Source organism: Amyelois transitella, chromosome 3 (assembly GCF_032362555.1).
Source record: "Amyelois transitella isolate CPQ chromosome 3, ilAmyTran1.1, whole genome shotgun sequence".
In the NCBI taxonomy this organism is placed as follows: domain Eukaryota; kingdom Metazoa; phylum Arthropoda; class Insecta; order Lepidoptera; family Pyralidae; genus Amyelois; species Amyelois transitella.
In genome coordinates, this window is record NC_083506.1 from 6,810,743 (window position 1) to 6,835,754 (window position 25,012).

Here is a 25,012-nt window from a genome sequence, read left to right on the forward strand (position 1 = left end):
TCAGGAACAAGACACCAACAATATGTATTGTAATTCATTATTACAAAAATCTTTTTACTTTAGTCTTACGTAGAGCCGTATTGTTTACTAAAAGTATGACGTCACGAGTCAAAACAGCATGGCGGATGGCGTTTTCGCGCGAAAATACAAAATCATAAATAATAAATCGTTTTTAGAGCACTTTTCGGCTTCAAAAATTTTTAATAAAAATTCTATAGGTATAACACAGTCTCAGGACTGATTTAAAACAGTTTTCAAAAAAGAGTGTAATAGCCTATTCTGTTAACTTCATGGTTTGATACAGAATTTCTGCGGTTATTGTCAGATGACAAAATGTGTAGCTATGTATATACATAGAATATGCTGCTATATTTTACATTAATTATTGATTGTTGTTTAAGAACACTGATAAATAATAATTTACAGAAATACTTAAAAAAAAAATTAAAAATTAACGAGCGCAATATTAATGCGCCAGGCAAAGCACTTTATTTTGAGACTAGCCTGATTTTGTAAAATCTCTAGCCTACGCAGAGATCGAACACAATCGGCGTTTTATCAATATTCATTTCACATATCAGGGGGGTTTTACGAACATGTGCTACGAACTTTGGATGAAAGGTAGACAGATGGAGAAGATAAGATATGTTTTAGCTAAAGTTCCTGAGTGTATGGGCAGACCGAAGTGTGCTACTTTGTTCACATGAGCTGCTACGGTTCATGCAGGCTGACATTTGTTTTTGAAATATTTTTGCTTCAATTGTAATATCAAAGACTAAAGAATTAAATTGTACGACAAGAGACTTAACAGCGTTAGGTTTTATGCCTCGCCGGTTATTATGATAATAGTGTTGCGGTTGTTGTGTTGCTATAGCGTTCATTCACTAATTCTCACTCAACATTAACTGTAATTAAGTTCATTTTATATGAAAGCTATATTCAATTTCAGGGCAAAAAAAATATTTTTTATTGATTAAATAAAATATAGATAGTATGTTTATAATTATATGATGTATGCATTTACGAATAATTTTCTTTAATACATATTTTTTTATTTGGTTAATAGATTTATTGGAATTTTGTAAAATGATACATTTTTCATTAAAATAATTATGAAGTACATAAAATCAAACTAGTTTTCTTTGACCAACTATCGGCATTAGCCTTTTCGAACAGGGAAATTAGTCACCAACGTTGAAACGCAATAATATCTTCTCTTTCTAGCTTTGAGGTTAACTAAAGTGGTAGAAAGAGATATAAGACATATTGCTTTTTAACTTTCTAACTGGTTTTCAATCAACAACTTACTATTAAATTTAAATATGTATAATGCATGAAGCACTTCCCAATGAGCGGCAGGCAAATCTTGATATAAGTGGCAAAAGATTAGCATGTGTTGATAGTACATACTACATTTTTCAGAATAATATTAGATTTGAAATCTTCTTCTTCTTATGCGTTACACTCTTGTCAGAGTGGTCGTGGTCGTACAGAAGGGTTAGTGGCTCGCTTTACAATCCTTCGCCACTCGTCGCGCATCGCTGCCTTTCTGGAGCATTCACAGAGAGGGTCACCTAGTGCTGATTTTATTTGATCTGTCCACCTCATGGGTGACCTGCCTCGAGGTCGGGTACCCTCAACTCGCCCCTGCACCACCAGTCGTTCAATGGATGCCTCGTTACGACGCGACACGTGCCCGAAGAAAGTGAGAATTTGAGCCTGCACTAAGGAAGATAAGCGATGCTTGATTCTGAGTTCCTGGAGAATGGACTGGTTGGTGCGAAAGTCTGTCCATACTACTCCAAGCATTCTTCTCCAGCACCACATCTCCAGGGCATCTATGCGTTTTCTCTCAGTGTCTCGTAGGGTCCACGTTTCCGCTGCGTAAAGGAAAATTGGGAAGATCAATGCACGTACAAGCCGGACTTTGGTCGCTTTTGTGATTTTCCGGCTCTTCCAGATCTTTCTCATCCTATCCATGGCAGATCTTGACATGGCCATGCGTCTCTTAATCTCCTCGTCGCATCCTCCATTGTTGGTGATCAACGCTCCCAGATATATGTATGAATGTACAACCTCACAACCCGCAATACTAGTGACTTCTGGCTGGTTGTTATTGACACGGTCCACAATCATCACCTTAGTCTTCGACCGGTTGATCCTTAGCCCAAACTCGTTACTAACCGACTCCATTTTATGTAGGAATGTTTCGATATGTCCGGCACTAGTAGCAAACAAGGTGGTGTCGTCCGCATACCGCAAATTCGATATTTGCCGGCCTCCAATCGAAACACCGTCCTTCCAGTCTTCCAGGGTGATTCTCATTATTAATTCCGTGTAGATGTTGAACAGAAGCGGAGAGATAATACACCCTTGTCGCACTCCCGCAGCAGGATGGAAGCTGCTAGACATCACTTCATCGGTTCTAACGGAGGCTGTCCCATCTTCATAAAGGCGCCTCAAGAGATGTACAAGATGCTTTGAGGTGCCCATCTTTAAAAGAGTCTCCCAAAGTTTCGGCCATTTCACAGAATCAAACGCCTTTGAAAAGTCAACAAAACATACGTAAACCGGTTTATTGAATTCTCGGGCCTTTTCTACGATTTGGCGTACTATCAAGATCTGTTCCCGAGTGCCCTTACCTTTGACAAAACCAGCCTGTTCGGGGGCAATTTCACTAGATAGGTACGCTTTGAGACGCTCATTCAATATATGCAACAGGATTTTACTTGCATGCGAAATGAGTGCAATGAGTCGGTAATTACTACATCTCTTTGTAGACCCCTTCTTGTGAAGCGGAATAAAAACAGTGTGACACCATTCCTTAGGCCACATTCCCGTTTGCCATACTTTGTTGCACAGTACATGGAAGATCTGAACGCCATATTCACCAGTAGCTTTAATTATTTCGATTGGTATAAGGTCTCTTCCCGTCGCCTTTCTATTCTTGAGGTGTTTGATTGCAGACCTGACTTCGTCTTTTAGAATACTTGGTTCTAGTTCAGTTTCCATAGGTTCCGTATTCTCAAAACAGTGCGACTGCGGATCTAGATATAAGGATTGACAGTACTCCTTCCAAGTTTCGGTTATCGCATCAATTTCCGTATCAACCCCTCCACGAGAATTCTCGATTGCCCAGGTTTTAGAGGTAAATGATTTCGTGATCGCTTTAATTTTCTGATACAGATCTCTAGCTTCCTGCTTGTCTGCATGAGCTTCCACTTCCTCGCAAACACTTTTGAGGTGACGATTCATATCTCGGCGGCAGGCTGCTTGAATTTGGGCCGATTTTATGTTTAGTGTCCTTAGGTCCACTCCCAAGGTTTTAAGTTTTCGTCTCTCCTCCACAAGTGCCAATGTATTACCGCTCATCCAATGTTGGCGTTTGCGAGTTGTCTGAGCATCAGTTTCGGATGTTTTAACTGATGTTTCTATCAGCTCACGTGATCGTTCCCATAGCTGATCCGGGGTTTCTATGCCAGCGTCTACATTTGCCCATTGCATCCAGTTTTGCTCCAATGCAGCCAAAACCCTCGAAGGGTCCGTGATTTCCAGTCTTCTTTTGCGTTCCAATTTCCTGGCCGCTCTTAGTTTCAGCCGAATTTTAGCAATAAGCAGTTGGTGATCAGAACCGCAGTCGGCCCCGGGAAGGGTATGTGTTGATCGTACCATCGTTTTCCATCGTGCTTTCACCATGATGTAGTCAATTTGGTTTCGGTAATTACCATCAGGCGAGGTCCAGGTGTATAGCCTTCGGCGATGGTTCTGAAAGAAGGTGTTCGATATTACCATGTTATTTTCCGCCGCAAACTGTATCAAGCGCTCTCCTCTCTCGTTGCGCTGTCCAAGTCCAAATTTCCCGACACAATCACTAAGCTGATGGGCATTCGCACCAATTTTTGCGTTAAAATCGCCAAGAATCAACAGCAACTCTCTGTTAGGGATTTTGGACATTAATGTCTCTAGTTCCTTGTAGAAGCTTTCTATATCCGCGTCGCTAGAGGTACTGGTTGGGGCATAAGTTTGGATGATATTTAGGTTCACTGGCGTTGATCTGAGCTTAACACTTAAAACTCGATCGCTGGCAGCCTCGTATCCTATAACAGTATTCCTTAGGTTTTTTGGAATGAGACACGCTACACCATTTCTACTGCTGGTTTCATTTCCAGAGAAGTAGACTGCATGACTCTCTGTGAGAAAGTGACCGTTACCCTTCCAATGGGTTTCGCTAAGGCCGCAGATGTTAAGAGAACACCTTTTAATTTCTTCCTCTACAATTTTTAGTTTCCCGGGTTGGAGCAAACCTCGCACATTCCACGTACCAATCTTTTGGATATGCGCCATTTTTATGGGTTTACCAGTCGCATATTTTCCATGTGATGCCTGGTTCACCACATCAGCACGGCCGGTAGCCAATTTCTCACCGTCTGCCCCGGACGCAGTACGGCGCCGGTTGCTAAGCGGGTCGTTAGGCCACGTTACTTTCATTATTTTACCCTTCATAACGACTTTCTTGGGAAAATAGTGCAGTGGTTTCCCGTTGCCTTCTGCACCAGGCATTTTAGACGTTATTTAATACGTCTAGGTCGCTGTGCCCTCTTCCAGTCTAGCCGACTGGGTGAATGGTTATACCGCCATTAACTCGGTCGCCAGAGCCTCGTCTGTTGTCTAGCAGGGAGCACCGCGACACTCGAATGAGGGCCGCCGCCCAGTTATTCATACGAACCACCAGACGCGAGCAGGTGAGGTTGACTATTGGGTCGGATAAGTTATTAGTTCCGTTCCCCCTTACTCCCTAGATTTGAAATAGCATGTTCAAATTTAGAAACTTTCTAAAAAGCTTAGTTCTTAATTGATTTTCCGTTTTTCTTGCCGTAGAAACAAACCATCCTCGAACTTCAACGAACGTTATAAAAACTAATCATGTTTTTAACTTTTTATTCACGACCAAATTCGAATGGCTATAAAAAAGCAACGCTTAAATACCTATCGATTACCTTTTTCATTGAACATCATTGTCATAAACCTAAGCCTTTGATCGTACTGTCTTCTTAATTATTTATCATTATGTCTGTGTGCTCTAAGGTGTTTGTGTTCTTCTTCCTAAATGTCAACCATATGTCAATGTCAACTGGCATAAGTGCAGTTGCAACTTGTTCACAAGGGGTGATTTCATGTTAAAAATTATTTATTTGTAGTTCAAAGAAAAACTACATACAATATTTTATTTTGACTGTCATTGAAAAACGTTAAAAGGATGTTTATATAAATTCACGAGTATCCAGAATATTATTTATGAAAGATTTATGAGTTTTGGTCGTTTATGTATATGTTATAAAAAGTATCAAGTAATTGGAATAATATGGCAAGATCTACTAAAACTGCACAGGAATTTATTCAAGGATCTTTTTCACCAATTATTGCGATTTTGTGCAGCCCAAAAGTTGATAATGTCGTATCCAAAAACAATTTATCTTTGGCAGAATTATTCCAGCCATTTGGTAAAATGGATTGGGAAGGTACCTACATATAATATTTAATTTAAATAAGTAATTCGTAGCTTCTGCTATCGTCTTCATTTGTGTTTACATACATACATACATAAAATCACGCCTCTTTCCCGGAGGGGTAGGCAGAGACTACCTCTTTCCACTTCCATTTGTGTTTAGTAGTTGAGTATAGCAAATCCTGTGCTAAAAGAAGTTATTCTATGATGAATGATATGAAAATGATGACAAACATAGGTTTATCCCTGAGGACGCAATCAGAACCTACCCCCAGAGAACGGGATGAATGGGTAGACCCTGATTAAAACTAAGACAGCTATCAATGAAAATTTCTTATGTAACTTTGTTGTGAGTAGATTTGCTTCTATACATACTATAAGTACTGCGACTTATTAATACTTGCAGTTATGTATTATGCACCTATGTTAATAATGCTTTGTTTTTATATTTTTTTGTTACAGGACAATTTAGAGAACCTGGTGGAAATATGTGCACAGTAAAAAACTTAAAACTCATTATAAGAGATGTCAATTGGAAGCCATTGCAACCAATGGAAGCTAGAAAGCAACTGAACAATTCAGTATTATATAATTTTAATGATAAAACAGTGTCTCTTGAGTTGGGTTTGTATCAGTTTGAGTAAACCATTATTAACTTAGCTTGCATGTTAATCATAGCCCAGGACATGGGCTATGATTAACATGTAAGTTCTTATGTGACTGTAAAGTTTTTAAATTTGATAATCTGTCTAATTTCATGCAAGTGATTGTGTGAAATAGATAACTATTCAGAAATATTCCACATTTATAATTTACATATAGACCGTCACTGTGGCACAATGTTTGAATGCTGTCCAGGGCATGATGATAAACGAAATTTTTCTAAATGGCATGGGTAAACATAGTATCATTGAGTTAGTATCTGGTAACACAAGTTTCAAACTTACTTTGAGGCTAACTCAATCTGTGTAATTTGTCCCATATGTATTTATTTAGTACTGGCTGTTGCCCACAATTCCTTTTGTTTTTATTGGAAACATGAAGGTTGAGGTTAATTTTCCATACATATTACAGAGTAGCTGTTCCCTTTGGTTCCAGATTTTCCATTTTTTTTTCGCCTAAGAACATTTTCTTTAGGAAAAAAAAAATGAAACTCATCTGATTGAACAACTTTTGTTAAGACATCTTTTCCATATTTCTGATAGTTTTAGCTGGTGTGTACCATTCTGCATCAGGTGTACCAGATCTTTGATTTTTATATGCTAACAAAAAATGCTCATCGGGCTGAACAACTTTTGTTAAGATGTGTTCGATATTTCCTATAGTTTAGCTGAGCTGTTATGGTTGACATCAGCTGTTCTAGATTCCAAAATAAATTATACCCCTTATATTGTCCAGGCATAAGTGCTGTACTAAAAAAGTTGCATTCAAATCCGTTCAGTAGGTCCGGAGATTAGCATGTACAAACAAACACACATACATACAAACAGATAGACTTTTATTTTCAAATTCATGCTTGTTTACCATTTCTTCATTGTAAAAATTATTTTTTTTTTTGAAAAATACTCAATATAATTTTTTTTTATTGTTTTAATATATGTTTTGATTATTAAATATAATGATAAGTCATTTTTTAATTACAGAAGGTCGTAAATTTGATGTACCTAAGTCTACTCCATGGTTTGATGCTTGGAGGGAAACTTACTTGGAAGTTCAATTTCCATCAGATCATGAATTCACAAAACATTTTTTATCATGTATCATTGTGGGGACAACTAGTGAAGACAATGTTATTGACTGCTTCAATGCTCTTAACCAACAATATGCGCAGTTACAAAATGTTTCACCCCCCAAACTGCCTAAATGGTTCAATAGTGGAGTACTGAAATCTTACCTGCTTTTACATGATGTGTCATCTGTATCTAAAGAGAAGTATGTGGATTGTTGATGTGTTTCAAGAATTTAGTTCAGTAAATTTTCAAAATAGAAGTACTACCTAAATCAATTTAAATATTTTTTTAACTATGTTTAAGTGCATTCATGCTGTGTCAAACTACTTTTAATAGGTGACTATTCAAATTATCATTTGTTATATAATAATCATTTGTTTCTTTTACAGGGCCGAAAGTTCCTTTGAGTCATTGAAACAGGCATTTGGAGCTGGGAATTGCTTTTTGTTGGCTATCAATTCAAAAACAAATACTGATGCAAATTTATCTACAGATTTATGGACACAGTTCATAAAGAGGCCATTGGAATCTAATGTAATCTATAATAGAACATCCATTGCCTAAACGAAAAAAAGTTATGATTACTTAAAAAGCTTGAGATACATTTTCTCTTTAGTTTCTCGATGTTTTTAATCTCAATGATAATATTTGTTTGTATTTCCCCAAAATTTTGAATGGTTTTTCTTAGTAACGGAATTTGACCTTATTTCAGATGGAAATGTCATCCTCATTGACCTCTATCGCCGGATCCCCGTTGGAACCACCAGGTGTGTCTCCAACTGCAGGTAGTATGTAATAACATAAATTGGCTTAGTGATAGGATTGAAGTTTATAGGAAGGGGAATCTGCGTGAGAATAGAAACGGCAGATAGTCATAATGTTATGTGTTTGATTCCTGCATGGGAGTTATGTATTTTAATAATTTGTATCCATCTTTTTATCGCGTAAAATTGTTAGGTTTTTATAAGACCACATTTATTTCACATATGAATAAAAAATTGACAATTTACAGAAGATCTTGGAAACATTACTTCTTCTAATCAAGAAGTTTTACACCCATTAACTACTTCTGAAAATGATGTCTACGACAACGCCAACAGCCTACAGGTAATAAAAGTCATTCCAAAATATACAAATTGTATTTCTACAGTAGCTGCATATGTGTGTGCATTGCAGAAAGAGTATACCAAAAAGAAAATGTGTGTGTGCCTTGGTCAGACTAGCAGTGATAAAATATTTTTAATGTATAGACCATATTTTAGTACAATCAAAGTACACTGTTTGTAAGAGTTGTATGATTTGCCCACGGCCACATTCCATCACTACACCTCTTGCCATCGAGAGGGAAAATATCCTCAAAATAGTCGTAGTTTCTTCTTAAACTTACTGCCATTGTTTTAAAGTATTAAAAAGACTCCCATAACCGATTACAAATACGGCAGTAAGCTTCCTGTTGACTTACATAATAAAACAGTATTATTATAAAAAAGGAATATTAATGTGTGGCAATAAATTTGTTCTTTACATCTTATATATAGTTTTTTTTTCAGACACACTCTTTTTCTGGCAGTTCGGAAAGTGTAAGCGTTACAGGCAGAAATTTAGATTTTTCTAGTGAAATTCATGGAGCAGCTTTAAATGCCACAGATATTGAAAGTATAAAGAAGTTCCTCCAAGAATATACATCGAAAGCGCTGTTGCCGTATTTAGAAAAACTAATATCACAGCTTTCTGAAGTAGTGAGTTATTATTGTTGTTGTATAAACAGACCAAAATTTTTATATACTTATATTTGAATACTATGGAAAAAAGTGATTTTATGTTTCAGGTTGCAAATAGAAAAGGAGTAAGCAGGTCTTTGCTTTCTGCTACTAAGAGATGGTTTGGTACAGGGAAAGGTGGTAACACCACTGTAAATAACACAGTCATGTAAGCTAATTATGTCAATTAAGTTTCTAGAATATTTATGTATAGAGACTGACCGTGACCTGTAATAGTCCATATTCAACCTTGAGAAAATTTGCTATAATAAAGTATATACTTACCTCGACCTTTGCAGGTGACTGTACATAAGATTTACATAAATATGCCGCTCACGCAGGAATTTTTCAAAACTTCTTCTCTAGTCTTATCTGCTAAGAAAGAAGTGGCTTACATTATTATAAAACTATTCACAAAATCCGATTATTAGCCTTTCACCTAAGTACGAATTGTTAAAATTTCATAGAGTTGTAAAAACAAATATTTAAATTTTATGGTATATTTACATGTTCATTATTAATGTGTGGGTTATTAAAATTTGATTTTAATGTTTTAGATATTCCAATGACTGTCCAGAACTGCAACTGCGCCGTTTAGGTGACCTATGGTTTTTGTGCGGGCAATGGCAGCGCGCATTCGACACTTACCATACAGCCAAGCGAGAGTTTTATGCGGATAGCGCCTGGTTATGTTACGCGGGCGCGCTCGAGATGGCCGCCATCAGCGCTTTCATGGCCGGGGACGCTAATCGAAAAACCCATGGCTATATGGAAGAGAGCATCACAACTTATTTGAACACCTGCCGGTTAGTTTATACTTGTATACATAAAAACACGCCCTATTTTCAGAGGTAGAGGGTAATCAGAGATCATTCCACTGGCCACGATTTTTCCATACCCCACATTCATCACTTCCTTAATGTAAGCTTGTCGGTTTAGGGTATACTCCTGACCTGATATTTTTTTCATTTTTCAGTATGGTGCAGTATGCAGTTAGGGCTACACTGTTATCAGTTTTATGCCTAAGTAGTTCTGGATTACACGGTGAAGCAGCCAAGCAGTTGATTCGAATGACATCAGAAGACAGCGACTTGCGGAGTGCTATGTTACTAGAGCAAGCATCACTTTGCTTCCTTTCGGGCCCAGGCTCCAAAGCCATGTGCAGAAAATATGCTTTCCACATGGTATTAGCTGGCCACAGATTTTCAAAAGCGGGACAGAAAAAGCACGCGTATAGATGCTATGAACAAGCTTATCAGGTGATAATATTTGTAATCGATAAATTTTTGTGATAATTCGACGTGTGGTATATTATAACTAATTATATAAATATTATAACTAAAATAAATATAACTGTAACTGTGCCGTATAACTGTAACTAATATAAATATATCTGTGCCGTGTGGTTCCTGGCTCCATTAAAAAAAGAATAGGATCCTTCTCTTTCCCATGGATGTCGTAAAAGACGACTAAGGGATAGGCTTATAAATTTGGTATTCTTCTAGGCGATGGGCTAGTAACCTGTCACTATTTGAATCTCAATTCTATCATCAAGTCAAAAAGCTGAACGTGGCCTATCAGTCTTTTCAAGACTGTTGGCTCTGTGACCCCTTTGACTTTACCTACGAGTTTATTTTGTGCAGGTGTACGCGTCGAGCGGTTGGCGTTTGTCGACGGACCACGTTCAGTTCGCGCTGGGGAGGCTCGCGGGGGCCCTGAAGCGCACGCGCGACGCCGTGCAGTGGCTCGCCGCGCCGCTCGCGCCGCTGCCCAACTCCGCGCTGCAGCCGCCGCAGCAACAAGACGCCTTCCTCAGGGAGTACGTGACGGCGCATCAGGTACTTCTCTCTACTCTACTTACATAACATGGTCGTCACTGTTCTTGTGGTGTACTGTATAGTACTTTGGATGCGTATTACAAAATAACCAGCGACACTTGCCCAACTTCGCGCTATAGCTGCCGCCTTAACAAAACACTTTCCTTAGAGAGTACATGAGTGCGCACTATCTTGGCACTTGTGTTTCAAGATGTTTTCCCTCACCGTAAGAGCATCGTTTAGTATTCTCACTAAAGTACATACTTAACTTCGAAAATAGTCATTGGTACATAACCAAAGTGGGATTTCAACCTGTGCCTATTTGGCCCATTACCACGCATTTTAACAAATTACCGATTCGACCATGTCCAAACGATAACCGTCCAAATTTAAAAATTTTAACCAGTGTACCATGAAACATTGAGACAGATTTTGATAAAACTTTTAATAAGTATGATAGTAAATGTCTTATATTTCAGCAATGGCTTGAAAACAGCGAAGAATTCAAAGATCACTTGCCAGTTTTACCTTTGCCGCTGTTAGAGCGTTCAGCCACTGCTGTTCTGAGTGTAGGCCCCGCTCCCCTGTCTTCCCCAGGCAGGGTCCCGGCTACCTCAATAACCCTGCAACGGGCAACCCAAGACGAGAAATATTGGCACAAACTTGAAGAGATGATACTGCAAGTAGCACAAGGCGCAGTTCCCATGATCTTTAAGCCGACCGTGGATTTGTACACTGCGGAAACTGATGCCAATCCGATTGTACCAAGAGGAGGTAAAATTTGAAGCTGATCCCACACACATTCAATGTAGTTATTATCCAAATGCATTTTTATATATGGTGTAACACTCTTACTCAGACATGGGTTTTGTTTCAGAGCCAATACAAATATCAATAACATTAAGAAATCCATTAAAAATAACACTATTACTGAAAGATTTGGAATTGCTTTGGGAATTTGAACCAAATTCCCAAGACCCTCAGAAACCCGAAGACATTTTAAGTAATGAGCCAGTAGTAGCTGCGGGTAATGTTATAGAAAGTAACGTTATTTATGGACCAAAAATAAAATCTGTCATTATGGAGGGAGATTGTACTAAAGTTTTAACATTCTCTGTGACTCCTTTAAAAGTTGGTCAAATATGTGTACACGGCTTAGCTTACAAGTAAGTATTTTTAAACATATTATTTCTTATTTGTTTGTTTAGTTGTAATTGTAATAATTTTCATTGTGTAAAAAAGATTTATCCCATATGATATCTTCCAATCAACTATCAAGTTGAAATTAAGCTATGTTATAATTTAATTATTATTTAGGTTGATGAACGCGGGAGAGGGAGGTAATACTAATGGAAATAGTGTGACCATATCAGGGAAAGTAAACCTTGTGTCTGCTGAAAACAACACGGATAAACGTTTATTCATAAAAGTTATACCGGAGGCGCCATGTTTACAGGTACATTTCCATTATTTCCATTACATATTATATTTCTTCTTATATGTATATTGTATGTCATGTAATTTATGAGATCACAGCAGTCCTGTGTTTGGTTAAATAATCAAGTAGTATTCGGAATAATGTAAGCTTACAGAAGTGGTTAGTACTCGTGAATGTGACGTCGCAACTGATGGTTGCAGAGACCATAACGTTTTCATCTTGCTGAATTTTGAGATTGTTTTAATTGAAAACTGTTTTAATTGAAAAACCGTGTAATGCAAAGCGATGACACTTCATTCCTGTGGCCCTCTTATTATCTTATTTTACTCCGATTTCTATAATTAAAATGAAACGCCGTTTTAAAGAATTCTTTATGTTGAAAGTTTACCTTTTTCCTTTTATAATTCAGAAGATTTCTCAATCACATGCATTATTCATATAAATAAACTATTCCAGATGACGTTCTCAGATACTAATACGGACGTGATATCCGGAGAGATGCTCACGATCGACGTGGAGTTCCGCAACGTGGGTCCGGTGGACATGAGGGACCTGCACATAGCTGTTTCTCACCCAGAATGTATCGCTCTGCTCACAGAAGCACAACAGACTGACGACTTTAGAGAACTGTATGATGAAAAGTATAAAGAAGTACCAGTGTTTTCTGGTAAGTCTTTTAACTGTAGTTGGATTTTTAGGACTGATCTGTGGTCGTGTTATGTTTTAAAAAGGATCCTCCATTTTAATTATAAATGTCGTAATTCGGTGACGTTATAACTGGGTTGGTATAGCATAGTCTATAATGCCATAAGAACCTTATTAAATTCAGATACTTATTGCAAGTAGATGTTACTTATATACATTTAAAGTTCAATAGGTACAGACGCCCTGCAAGTGCAAGTCTCTGGAAAAAGCACGTTTATTCACCTTCGTTCGCCCGGATTTGACCTTTGTGCTGTATGTTATTTTTTTTAAACTTTGTCAAAAACATCGAATTAACACATATTTGTACCGCAGACGAGCGCGCCGCGCGCTCTTACTACTGGCGCGCGCAGTGCTCGCGGCACGTGCGCGCGGGCCCGCCTGCGCCGGCGCGGGGCGCGTGCGCGCGCGCGCGCCTGCTGGTGCGCCCGCGCCGCGCCGCCGCGCTGCGCCTGCTCGCCTACTACCGCACCGGCGACGGCACGAGGCCCTATCGCCTGCTCAGGCACGTCTTCCGGTTCCAAGTCACGGTAATTTTTGGTTTTTCACATACATACATTTACATAAAATTTTGAACACTCAAAGGTCACGTTCATCTAAATGGCATAATAATTGAATTGAGATTTAGTGACAGGCTGTTAACCTATCGCCTAAAGGAAGAATCCCAGGTTCAAGCCTAGACTACTAGGTACATAGGTACTGCGCGGGAAGAGAAGCAGCGATGGCAATCACTTTTTTTTTCGCTACCAAACTAGCAAAGACTGTCTGTCTAGGTGCCTGCCCTTTAAATTTATTATACGTAAAGAGAACAAGTTTCACTTATCTTATGTGTTATAGGCATAACAATTATTTTTGTGATGAGACAGTTTATTTCTTCTTTTGGCGATTTTTTTATTACATTTTTGTAACATTCATTTACAGGAATCCGTTGAACTGTCGATAACTCCACGCCGTAGTTTGAGGACTATCGACCAAAAAACAATCGAGAACATGTGCTTAGCTGTAGAAGTTAAAAACATAAGTCACGACAAAGATCAGAATATTGAAGTTAAAGTCATGGAGGCTTCCCTACTAAGCAGAAATTGGAGGCTCACTGATCTAACTGCGGCTAAAGATAGAGACGATCCGCTCAGCGCCCACGAGCGATTACATCTTATCTTCAAAGCTAGTAGAATTTTCGGAGATATTGCTGACGAAAAAGTTGAATACAGCTGCTTGAAAATATCAAAAGGACACCCAGAAAGTGTGCCAGATATCAACCAACCACCTTATTCGAAATTTTTATTGGATTCTAATTCTTCGATCACCGATCCAATAGTAACAGAAAAAGAAAATAATGAGCCTGGACTGATTCGATCTATGTTCGTTCTAAGATGGCTAGTTCATGATAAAATGAGAAATAGAACAGCCATAGGACAGCATTGTATTTGGCTAGAATGTTTCACAAAAACTTTGTCAAATGATAAAGAGAACATTTCACCGCATTTGCCTTCTTTACATCTTGACGAGGCAATCGAAAGTCAATCGGAATTGCTTGAAGCAAAAAAGAAAACTAACACAGATAATGCTGTCCTTTTCAAATTAGAACACAATAGGAAAATCAGTCATAATTTCACAGAAAAGAAACTATGTGTGGTACCTATTACAATAAATATCGTCAATTGCTATGAAGTTCCCGTGGAGATTTTTATAGATATGTCTAAGCAACCTAACAGGTAAGCGTTAACAATTTCTTTTTATAAATGATGCATTTCAGGTGTAAATATGATGTGAACTTTGGTTATTTGATTCCTCTAGATGAAAACTTTTTATGGGGTTGGTCCGAAATTTAGCTGCTGAGGATGCTTCTGAGAATAAAGAAATACGAGGAATCCCAAGTTTATAAGTTGCTTTAGTCGCCTTTTACAATATCCATGGTAAAGATATGGAGTGGTTCTATTCTAAAGTGCCGGAAACCACATGGCACTTCAATGTAAAAAAGAATACAATATATTTAATAACGATTATTTACAATACACATATTGTAAATCAAAAATATCTACTTAAACTTTAAATTACATTCAGTACGCAATGCATATTTGCAGATTTGATGACAATTGTACTAAACAAATTAGCTAGTAACCTTAGTAGTTAGTATAGTATAGTTATTAGTAGTAAACCTTTGTTTGTAACCCTTCGGGATGTTCAATCCCTTCTTTCTTTTTGTTAATAGTGTGCAGTAAAATTTGTATCAATTACGGCATTCGACATACAATTTGACCGTAGAGTTTGACACTTCCGGGATGAGCAGTAGCAACTTTTCACATAAAAAATCTACTGCGCAGCGGCCATAGCGTATCATTTTGGTTCCACTTACGTGCCGGGCACTGTTACCTATTATGTAATTTTGTCGCAGGGAATCGTGCGGGTTGGGCTGGGCGGGCGCGCTGAGCGGCGCGGCGGGGGCGCCGGAGCCGGGCGTGAGCGTGCGCCTGGCGCGCCTCGAGAGCCGCCGCGTGCGCGTGCGCGCTCTGTGCGCCGCGCCCGGCTGCTACCTGCTGGGGGCCGCCTTCACCGTCTCTGTGCTCGACGCCGCGCCCACCACGCATCTCACGGACAATACGTCTCTGCTGATCGTCACTGATACTTCTTAATACATGGATGCCGCCCCAACTACGCACCATGCTGATGTCACCTCTGATGCTCGTCAGTGATGCTTCTTAGTACAAGAATGCCACCCCAATACACACCTTGTAAATAACACCTCTGATGATTGTTTTAATACGAGAACTCATTTTGTCATGTACAGCTACCATTATGATTATCTAATTAAGGATGATATAATGAAAAATGTGATTTGTTCAAAGGCACTAGCTTTCGCCCGTGGCTCTGTCAAAACCTAGTATCTTATAAAAATCATCAAACATATTTGTTTCATATAATCTTGAAAAAAGAAGAATCTTGTTTGTCAGATCTTCCAATTTCAGTTTTAAACTTCAATTATTTACACATCAAATTCACCTCCATTACACTGCATTTCATTGCAAATGTAAAGTTGATAACTGTGAGCAAATGAAAAATATTAATACTTATATTAAATGTAATTTTAAATATCTTATAAAGCACGCATTATAAATAATATAGAAAATATTTAACTATTTGTAAATTAGTAATATATATTTAATCCGTTGTTCAATTTCTAATAAATATTTTAAAACACGTACAATTATCTAATTTTGAATCTTCTCATTTAGTGCGCCAGTTAAATTTTCATCCACCACGGTAAATTGTTTATAAAATTTCAGAACCGTCACGTTCAATGAATTTTCGATAGGTACCTATACCTTTATTTTTTTCGATAGGCACCACTTCTAATTGTCGACTTCACCTCAAAATGGAAAAGAAACTTGCTGCCGTACCTTTATCGAATAATAGTGATTATAGCTACACGGCTGTTTTACGATAAGCGATAGCTACTTGTTCGATAGCTAATGTTAAGCATAACCTATACAGTATGTTAAATATATCTGTTGTTGATGCATATTTTGTTAATTTAAAAATCTCCAAATTTGCCTACCTCATCCACCTCTTCAAATCGCTTTCCTCGTGGAACAATGGTATACATTAACACTTCCAAATTTCAACGCTATTCCCGCGTCAATACTACTGCATGCGCCGCGCCAACCGCAGCCTTGCTTTCCTTGCCTTTTCTTGTCTCTCAAGCGATGTGCGATGTGTATGTTCATTCCTAGGTATGTAGCTAACTGTAAATTTTTGTTTCTGCTACATTGTACCAAAGTCGAATTCCTCGACTGCCCCTATGTATGTATGCTTAGATATTTAAAACAAGACAACGGATTTTGATGCAGTTTTTTTTTAATAGATAAAGTGATTCAAGGCGAATCGCTAGTGTTTTAATATATGACATCTCTCTCTTTTCCGTGAATCGCTTTACTGTTTAAAGTGTATCTGCTATTGTGGTGCAAAATTAAAATACTAGTATTGCTATACTGGAGCTTTTTCTCATAACAAGATATATATAGATCAACAGATAAAACTTATAACAAGGGTAAAATACTAGTGTTCGATATAAAATAAATCTGTGATTTAGCTTTAATAATAAGCTCAACCTGTATATCATGTTTAAATCAAATTTTCAATATATGTACATAACTTCAGTGCAGCAGTAGGTATTAAACAGGTACAGCACAGAGAGGGGAAAATGTATAAGTTTACTCATAAGATAATAAATTAACAATGAAATTAAATATTGTTTTAGCTTTGGGTAAGTGTTTTGTTTATCGATGAGGACACCCTCGTATTATTTAAAACTTTGTCTAAATTGTACACTTCGACATTTCTGACCAAACAGGAATGGTAATGTAAAAAAAATATTATGTACCTGTCTAGTTATTTAGTAAAAAAGTAATGCTGTTTGAGGAGATTTGTCGAATGTGTCAAATCCTAGCACAGCAGCCTCGCCATGGTGGACTTTAGGTATAGTGATATTGAACGTCAAAGTGAACGAATGCACAAAACCGTTTAGGAAATCTTTTGAATGTGGCCGTTGTTGACTACCACTAGATCAGGCCATGTTGCATGCATTCTAATTAATCGGAACTCAACCTACCTCCTTCACAATCATCAAAAAGCCGGGTTAGCACAAAGCAAGAGCCCATCGACCCGGGGGGACCCGCGGACCTTTTTAGGGTGCCGTACATATAAGGTAAAAACGGGACTCTATTACCATGCTGCTGCTGCTCGTCTGTCTGTCACTTATCGCTGTATCTCATAAACCTAGTGATAGCTAGATAGTAATGAAATTTTCACAAATTATGTATTTTCGTTGCCGTTATAACATCAAACAGGTAGTAAAAAAATATATTTAGGTCCCCTAACAACAAACGTAATTTATAAGCAACAACTGACCCGCCCCGTCTTTGCACGGGTGCAAAGCTGATACCAAAATATATTTCAGAATGTCTTTGTATACTCGATAACAGCATTTATTTTTTATATTTTTACTTATTTATTTCACGAACGCTGTAAAGGGCATAATATTCCACATTAAATGCAAAATACTTATATGTATCTAAGGATTTTTATTAAATAAGGTTTGCTGCTGTTTTGCTTAAATCGTTTCGTAAATAAGCCATTATTTCTCGTAAAAAGTAAAGGAAAGAAATTGATTATTGTGGGTTATCACTAAGATATAAACATATACCATCGCGGAATTTTTTGTAAACCTTTTTAAGGTATACAATATTGAGTTATATTATTAGGTAGCCTATCTCGTAGAGTTCAGCCAGCGTTTGCAATATACCTTATATTAGAAATCTTAAAAATATCAGTGGTTCTCTTATATATAAGCATGTTATTATACATATAAACCTTCCTCCTGAATCACTCTATCTACTTAAACAAAACCGCATTAAAATCCGTTGTGTAGTTTTAAAGATATAAGCATACAAACAGACGTGGGAAGCGACTTTCCTATATACTATGTAGGTACCTAGTGATTGTAATTTTAATACCATACTAGTAACTACCTTTTGGCCGGAGTGCGCTCCCGTGGAACTTTTTACATCCAATTTCATCGAAATCGGTCCAGCGGCGGCACCATGAAATATGCCTTCTGACAGGCAGACATTTTTTTTTTTTTTACTTTCGACTTTCCAAAGGAAAGTGAATATGGGAACATGGTGAATGGAGAGCATTGTGCGTTGTAGTTGTCCAATAATAAAATTTCAATAAATTTGTGATGTGAAATAAGATATAATAGAAATAGAAAAGGGTATGTGCTAAGATGGATTATTCATGTGGAGATGATTATTAAATCAACGTGACCATAATGTCCCATCGTGGTCCCGTCTATCGATGCTATTGATAGACGTATGGTCACATTAATTAACTTTTACTAAACTAGTGATAGCCTATCGATTCGATAGGCTCACAGTAGGTAATGTTTTTAAATATGTGGATAGTTGGGATAGGTTAAAGATAGTTCAATAGTATCAATAGGACTACCTATCGATAGTGTTGATAATGTCGATAGAACATTGACTGTAAAATTACCTTTGGTAATAATTAACCCCCAACAACGCTATCGATAATATTGAAGCACAACATCGAAAGCACTATCAATAGTATCGATAGTTCGATTAGATAGTCGACTAGCTATTGCCCGTAACTTCGTTCGTTTTAAAAGTTTTCTGAAATAGCTGATCCCCTGTATTGGCCCTTAGAGGGGTGCGAGTTTTAAGTTGGACCAATGTTAATACATCTAAAAAAACCGCATTCAAATCGGAACAATAGTATTCGCGTTTTGCGAGTACAAACATACACACAGGCAAAAAATCAAAAAATCGTATATATGGCTTCTGTTGGTCTCATATATTCTCCATATCGACTTTTTGTCGATATCTTTAAAGTACAAACATCGGTTAGTTACTATTAGTTTATTATATTGTGTATGGATGGATAGGCATATCAAAAAATAATTTCCGAGGTCAACTTTTTCGTTGGTTTCTTTTCCTTCTTTGCATGAGATCGTTTAATTGAAACAATATTTTGAACTTAAAAAAAGAAACTATTAAAAGTTCGGCATCGCTAATGATATGGGCGGCTACGTGAAAATCTTATTCGTTACAAATATACAATTTTTTTATCTTTGTTATTAGTGTGGATAGGTATTAATCATCACGGCTGAAACGACTGAATGAATTACATTTTTAGGTTGATACCTATATCAAAACTAACCTAGGAAAGCACAATATAAATTTTGCGAAGTAAATAGGTAAATAATGGTGTAATCTTTATTCTACACTAACTTTTACCCTTAGAATAGCTCCGCCCGCGCGAATTGAGCTTTACTGACATCTAAATACAGGTTTCACGCGAATCCTACTGGATACTTTTATTTTATACCGTAATAAAAATACCCTATGTTCTTCTTCAGACTCTTATTATGAAAATGTTACTCGTAAATTTTAAGATTGGTTCACTAGATAATGCGTGAAGAGACAATAAGCAAACAAACATATAAATACATATAAATTATAACTAGTGCCGTGTGGTTCCCGGCACTATTACAAAAAAAATTAGGACCACTCCATCTCTTTCCCATGGATGTCGTAAAAGGCGACTAAGGGATAGGCTTATAAACTTAGGATTCCTCTTTTAGGCGATGGGCTAGCAACCTGTCACTATTTGAATCTCGGTTCTATCATTAAGCCAAATAGCTGAACGTGGCCATTCAGTCTTTTCAAGACTGTTGGCTCTGTCTACCCCGCAAGGGATATAGACGTGATCATATGTATGTATGTATGTATTATAACTAGTTGGGTTGGGATTTCAGAGTTAATATTAAAACGACTAAATCGACTAACAGCAACAGTAAGTAACAGTGAGGGTAAGACAAAGGAGTAGTATCTCATAATATAGATTATGTCTATAAAATATAATGTTTAATTTTAATTGAACATAGTACGGACCAAGATACATGCACAATATAAATTAAAGAAATTGGCATCTTCTTTATCAAATCGATATTTGTTGAATTTTACTACTGAATCGATTAACAGTACATCGAGTAAATAGGGTTGGGTGAAAAAGGAGTAGGTAAGGTAGTGGTTGGTAGTGTAGTGAGTGGTAGTGGCAAATGTAATGGGCGGGCGTCCATCTTGAAATTTGTTGGATTTGAGCCGGTCTAGTTGTGATAAAAGTGTATTTTTTTAGCTTTGACTTCACGTTAATTTATAGTTTTCAACAAGTTTCATGTCTGCCGAAACTATTTATTATTTAGAATAGGATTAACAACTGTAATGTGTTAGGTATGATTTTGTGCTAAAACATTCGATCATTGACGAGTAATGGCGTGCGTTTTTCTCTGAAGACACTTTCAAATTTTGTTTCATGTTGTCAGTTTCATGAATAGTAACGTTAACTTAGGAGTTTCAATATAATTGAGTTTCAATGTTATTAGTGCCGATGATTTTAATTAATGTTAGCTGATGTAGCCCAAATTCGCTGTGCTGGATGTCATTTTTAGGTTATACATCACAATACTTTAATTGAGTGCTCGTACTGGTCGTCATAATGCTTACGATTTAGTGTGAAAATTTATGATTCCGTTCATTATGTAGCTTTGTGGATTCGGAGAGTGATGTTGAAATTATTTTAATTCACAGTATCATTACTCAAGACATATGCGATTTCCGGAAAGAGTGTCGCTCATAAAACCTTAGGTTGGCAGAGGTATAGTGCAATGGCAGTTCCTAGTCGAGCCCGGGTCTATGCCGATGTCAACTCACAGAAACCAAGAGAATACTGGGACTATGAAAGCTATGTGGTTGACTGGGGCAACCAAGAAGACTACCAGTTGGTTCGGAAACTTGGACGCGGGAAATACAGTGAAGTATTCGAGGCAATAAATATCACAAATAATGAGAAGTGTGTAGTTAAAATATTGAAGGTAAGAGTGATTCTGTATTTCTTCAAATATGAATAGAAAAACTCGCTGTTTCATAAATATTGTTGGTAGAATATGTTAAAACAAAATTTACTAGTTGTTTACCTACCATGTATGTGGGTGAGTAAGATCTGCATGAATGTGTTCGAATCCTACAGTGACCATTGTGAGGACTGCATAAATTTCAGAATGCAGACAGGAGTCTCTTCATGCAATAATCTGGTTTGCCCAGTTCAGAAATGTAACCTTAAGTGTATCATGGTTTAGAGTTTCTCATGATTGCTTTTTTATATCAAGATTATGAAAAGTTTCTCTTTTAGATTAAAATTTTGTTCCATAGTTTACAGTTTTGATCCTTATTCATATTAGATTTAATTTAACACCTGTGCTCTGACATTGTTAGAGAACCGCAGATAACCCTAGTCAGTTTTAGGTTTCTGTAGTCATCAAGGAACACTTATTGTGTCACTCTCTTCAACTGTCCATACTCTATACATATAGCCTGACTCTTATTTATAAAGCATGTGAAATTTAATCTTGTTCATAATTTTCTAAGGTCTTCAGATTTGCTTTATAGTAGTAGCTATTGAAGTTGTAACAAAATGATAAAAATTAAGTTGAACTGTAATGTCAGTAGACTGCACAAATGTTCTGGTCCCCAAGCCATTATGGCCCCCATAATAATTAATAGACAGAGCTTGCCTCTGAGTAAGTTTGAGTCTTGTGTAGTTCTTGTGACTCAACCATTTAATATTTTTCTAATAAATACAAGTGGGTACCTACATAATAAAGATGACATCTAATGCCCAAGCCAATCAGAAAAAGTTTTCTATTTCCCATTGCACAACTAGATTTAATTAGCTGATTGAAATAATGTTTTATTAAATCTTTGACAAGGTGGAAATGGTCATGGAATTCTTTTATATCATTTTTCTGGTCCCCAGAATCCTTAGAAGAATAATCGATTCCAGACCAGGTGGCTCCTCCAGTTCAGATGAACAGAGTTGTGTTGTGCTTGTTCATACTCATCGCTCAAGTTTTCTGTTTAATATAGGGAATTCAATAGATAAAAATTACTCCCTAAAAGTCTGGTGCTTCTGGCCTCTTACTTTAAAATGTTCTTTTACAATAATAAAGTAATGCTTGTATTTACAGCCTGTCAAAAAGAAGAAGATAAAAAGAGAAATAAAAATATTAGAAAACTTAAGAGGAGGCACAAATATAATAACTTTACAAGCAGTAGTCAAAGATCCTGTTTCTCGTACTCCAGCCCTAATTTTTGAACATGTGAACAACACTGACTTTAAGCAACTGTATCAAACTCTTTCAGATTATGATATAAGGTAAAATTAGTTTCATAAAATCTTTTTTCTTAATGAACATAGCATGTGAAATACATGTGGAAAATGATAATGTAAACTTATTTTCAGATATTATTTGTATGAACTTTTGAAGGCATTAGATTATTGCCACAGTATGGGCATTATGCATAGGGATGTGAAGCCACATAATGTAATGATTGATCATGATAACAGAAAGTTACGCCTCATTGACTGGGGTTTAGCAGAGTTCTACCATCCAGGGCAAGAGTACAATGTTCGTGTTGCTTCTAGATACTTTAAGGTAAATAATAATTTAAATGTATTAATGAACTTGTTCTTTTAATAGGATTAAAATAAAAGGAATGTTTCATTGAGTTTTCTTTTTCTTTTAAGGGCCCTGAACTTTTGGTGGATTACCAAATGTATGACTACTCTTTAGATATGTGGTCATTAGGATGCATGTTAGCATCCATGATTTTCCGCAAGGAGCCATTCTTCCACGGTCATGACAACTATGACCAACTTGTGCGTATTGCTAAGGTGCTAGGCACTGAAGAACTATTTGAATATTTGGATAAATATCATATAGAATTGGATCCCCGATTTAATGATATACTTGGGAGGTAAGTCTTCCTTATCATGTATGTAAAAGCATTGCAATACTTATTTTTACATTTGCAGATGCTAAATTAATACTTTTATGTTCACAGACATTCTCGGAAACGGTGGGAGCGGTTTGTGCATTCTGAAAATCAACATTTGGTTTCTCCTGAAGCTTTAGACTTTTTGGATCGTCTTTTGCGCTATGACCATTACGAGCGTTATACAGCTCGTGAGGCAATGGATCATCCTTACTTCTGTAAGTATTTTCAATATATTTTATCAGTTATCTGTGTATCTGAATATCTATCTAATCTTAGTATATTTTAACAAGTTACTAGACTTGACTATAAACCATACCTGTATAGGTTGCTTAGTGGGATTCAATCCTTTCTGTCTTTGCAATAGACATAATATTGACAATAGTTGATATACAGTAATAGTAATAGTTGATTGAAATTTTGAAATTAATTTACCAACTTTTTGTTAAGCTAAGAATCTTAAGGTGCAAAAATAATGCTTCATATCGCCTCTAGAAAAATGAAAAAACACCATGAAAGGTCATCTAGTTCTCTACTTAAAGAAAAGGAGATTAACATATTGAGCAACACACTGAACACATTTTTCTTAAATTTGGCATATAGGTAATTTTAAGATAATCTTGATACAAAATATGAACCATTATGCAATTGGTGGGTCAAATTTGCAGTCTTAGTTAATTGCTTAAAAGTCAGCCAATATCTTGTGTTCAAGTTTCTCAAACTTGAAAACAATATTATCATGGTTGATTTAGTGGCATCCTTTGATATGAATATGCGGTTACATTCTCCTAATTGTCATTAAATTTATTTACAGATCCAGTTGTTAAGGAGCAGGGTCGAATGGTGTCCTCAAGTTCTCCAACTCCTAATGCATTGCAAGGACCAATAAATTCTGCAGAATAATTGTTACAAAGAGTTAGCAAACCTCTTTAAATAATGCTATGTATTGAGTATATACCTGTACAAGATTCCAGATGACACTGTCAGATGAATGCTAACTTCAAGAGGCCACTGGTGGTGTAAATACCTACACTAGGATACAGTGAAAAGCACCATCTCTGTTCAAGTTACATCTCCTATGTAATTCCAATGTTTGATAAAAGAAAATATAATTTGGAAAGACAATATAATTTAGTGTTTAATATTAGTAAATCTGGTTTATTGTTTTGAAGTGTATCTCTGGTATTAACTACTGAATCAAGTCCATGAAGTGATCATGAACTGAAGCTATTACTTTGTGAGTATCTAGTGTGGTGGGTGGGTAAATTGTTGAAGTGAAAACTTAAACATCTTTTTTTTACGAAAAAAATCAATATTAATTATTGAGAAATGAAAATCATCTCGAGTTTCATTGCACTTGATCTTTTGCATTTATTAACCTATGGTATTGATATTGTAATTACTTGTATAATATAATATTGATAACATCTGCATACCACTTGCAAGTACTGGTTAGCAGCTTTTCGTTGGTACTTTTATTTAAAATTTTGTATTTATGTAATAGAAGTAAACTGTAGATATTTGTGATATAAATACAAAATTTTAAAATGATTAATTAATCGTTTTCTTTTATTACATATTTTATAAAGGAGACCAGTAACTTCTAATGATTAGACAATGTCGAATAAAATATTGTTTCTATTAGTA

The 25,012-nt window shown here is 36.6% G+C and overlaps 2 protein-coding genes across 7 annotated transcripts; both read left to right on the forward strand.

Moving 5' to 3' along the window:
* The first annotated feature begins 5,140 nt into the window (after nucleotides 1–5,140).
* LOC106135425 (trafficking protein particle complex subunit 8) lies at nucleotides 5,141–17,216 on the forward strand. 5 transcript variants are annotated; one of them, XM_060949744.1, is made up of 18 exons: nucleotides 5,141–5,519; nucleotides 5,969–6,130; nucleotides 7,150–7,438; nucleotides 7,626–7,770; nucleotides 7,949–8,024; nucleotides 8,249–8,343; nucleotides 8,787–8,975; nucleotides 9,065–9,165; nucleotides 9,554–9,802; nucleotides 9,973–10,255; nucleotides 10,640–10,834; nucleotides 11,293–11,587; nucleotides 11,691–11,979; nucleotides 12,131–12,269; nucleotides 12,708–12,918; nucleotides 13,269–13,483; nucleotides 13,875–14,668; nucleotides 15,349–17,216. In XM_060949744.1, exons 1-18 carry the CDS (start codon nucleotides 5,363–5,365, stop codon nucleotides 15,584–15,586), a joined length of 4,122 nt encoding a protein of 1,373 aa, XP_060805727.1. In that variant the 5' UTR covers nucleotides 5,141–5,362; the 3' UTR covers nucleotides 15,587–17,216. The 5 variants fall into 5 exon arrangements, with proteins under 5 accessions (XP_060805727.1, XP_060805731.1, XP_060805737.1 ...); XM_060949748.1 differs by having other exon boundaries at nucleotides 7,949–8,021; XM_060949754.1 differs by having other exon boundaries at nucleotides 7,949–8,021; nucleotides 8,252–8,343.
* Nucleotides 17,217–20,568: 3,352 nt separating this feature from the next.
* LOC106135530 (casein kinase II subunit alpha) lies at nucleotides 20,569–25,012 on the forward strand. 2 transcript variants are annotated; one of them, XM_013335870.2, is made up of 7 exons: nucleotides 20,569–20,764; nucleotides 21,122–21,405; nucleotides 22,558–22,745; nucleotides 22,833–23,025; nucleotides 23,118–23,347; nucleotides 23,435–23,583; nucleotides 24,180–25,012. In XM_013335870.2, exons 2-7 carry the CDS (start codon nucleotides 21,199–21,201, stop codon nucleotides 24,266–24,268), a joined length of 1,056 nt encoding a protein of 351 aa, XP_013191324.1. In that variant the 5' UTR covers nucleotides 20,569–20,764; nucleotides 21,122–21,198; the 3' UTR covers nucleotides 24,269–25,012. The 2 variants fall into 2 exon arrangements, with proteins under 2 accessions (XP_013191324.1, XP_013191323.1); XM_013335869.2 differs by lacking the exon at nucleotides 20,569–20,764 and adding an exon at nucleotides 20,788–20,982.

What these genes read in the sequence shown, in the direction of transcription:
- LOC106135425 (XM_060949744.1), top strand. Translation starts at nt 5,363, where the DNA reads ATGGCAAGATCTACTAAAACTGCACAGGAATTTATTCAAGGATCTTTT. An exon ending in AGTACGTGACGGCGCATCAG is followed by an intron (nt 10,835 to 11,292) that starts GTACTTCTCTCT and finishes CTTATATTTCAG; the next exon opens with CAATGGCTTGAAAACAGCGA. An exon ending in GTACACGGCTTAGCTTACAA is followed by an intron (nt 11,980 to 12,130) that starts GTAAGTATTTTT and finishes ATTATTATTTAG; the next exon opens with GTTGATGAACGCGGGAGAGG.
- LOC106135530 (XM_013335869.2), top strand. An exon ending in GTGTAGTTAAAATATTGAAG is followed by an intron (nt 21,406 to 22,557) that starts GTAAGAGTGATT and finishes TTGTATTTACAG; the next exon opens with CCTGTCAAAAAGAAGAAGAT. An exon ending in CTTTCAGATTATGATATAAG is followed by an intron (nt 22,746 to 22,832) that starts GTAAAATTAGTT and finishes ACTTATTTTCAG; the next exon opens with ATATTATTTGTATGAACTTT.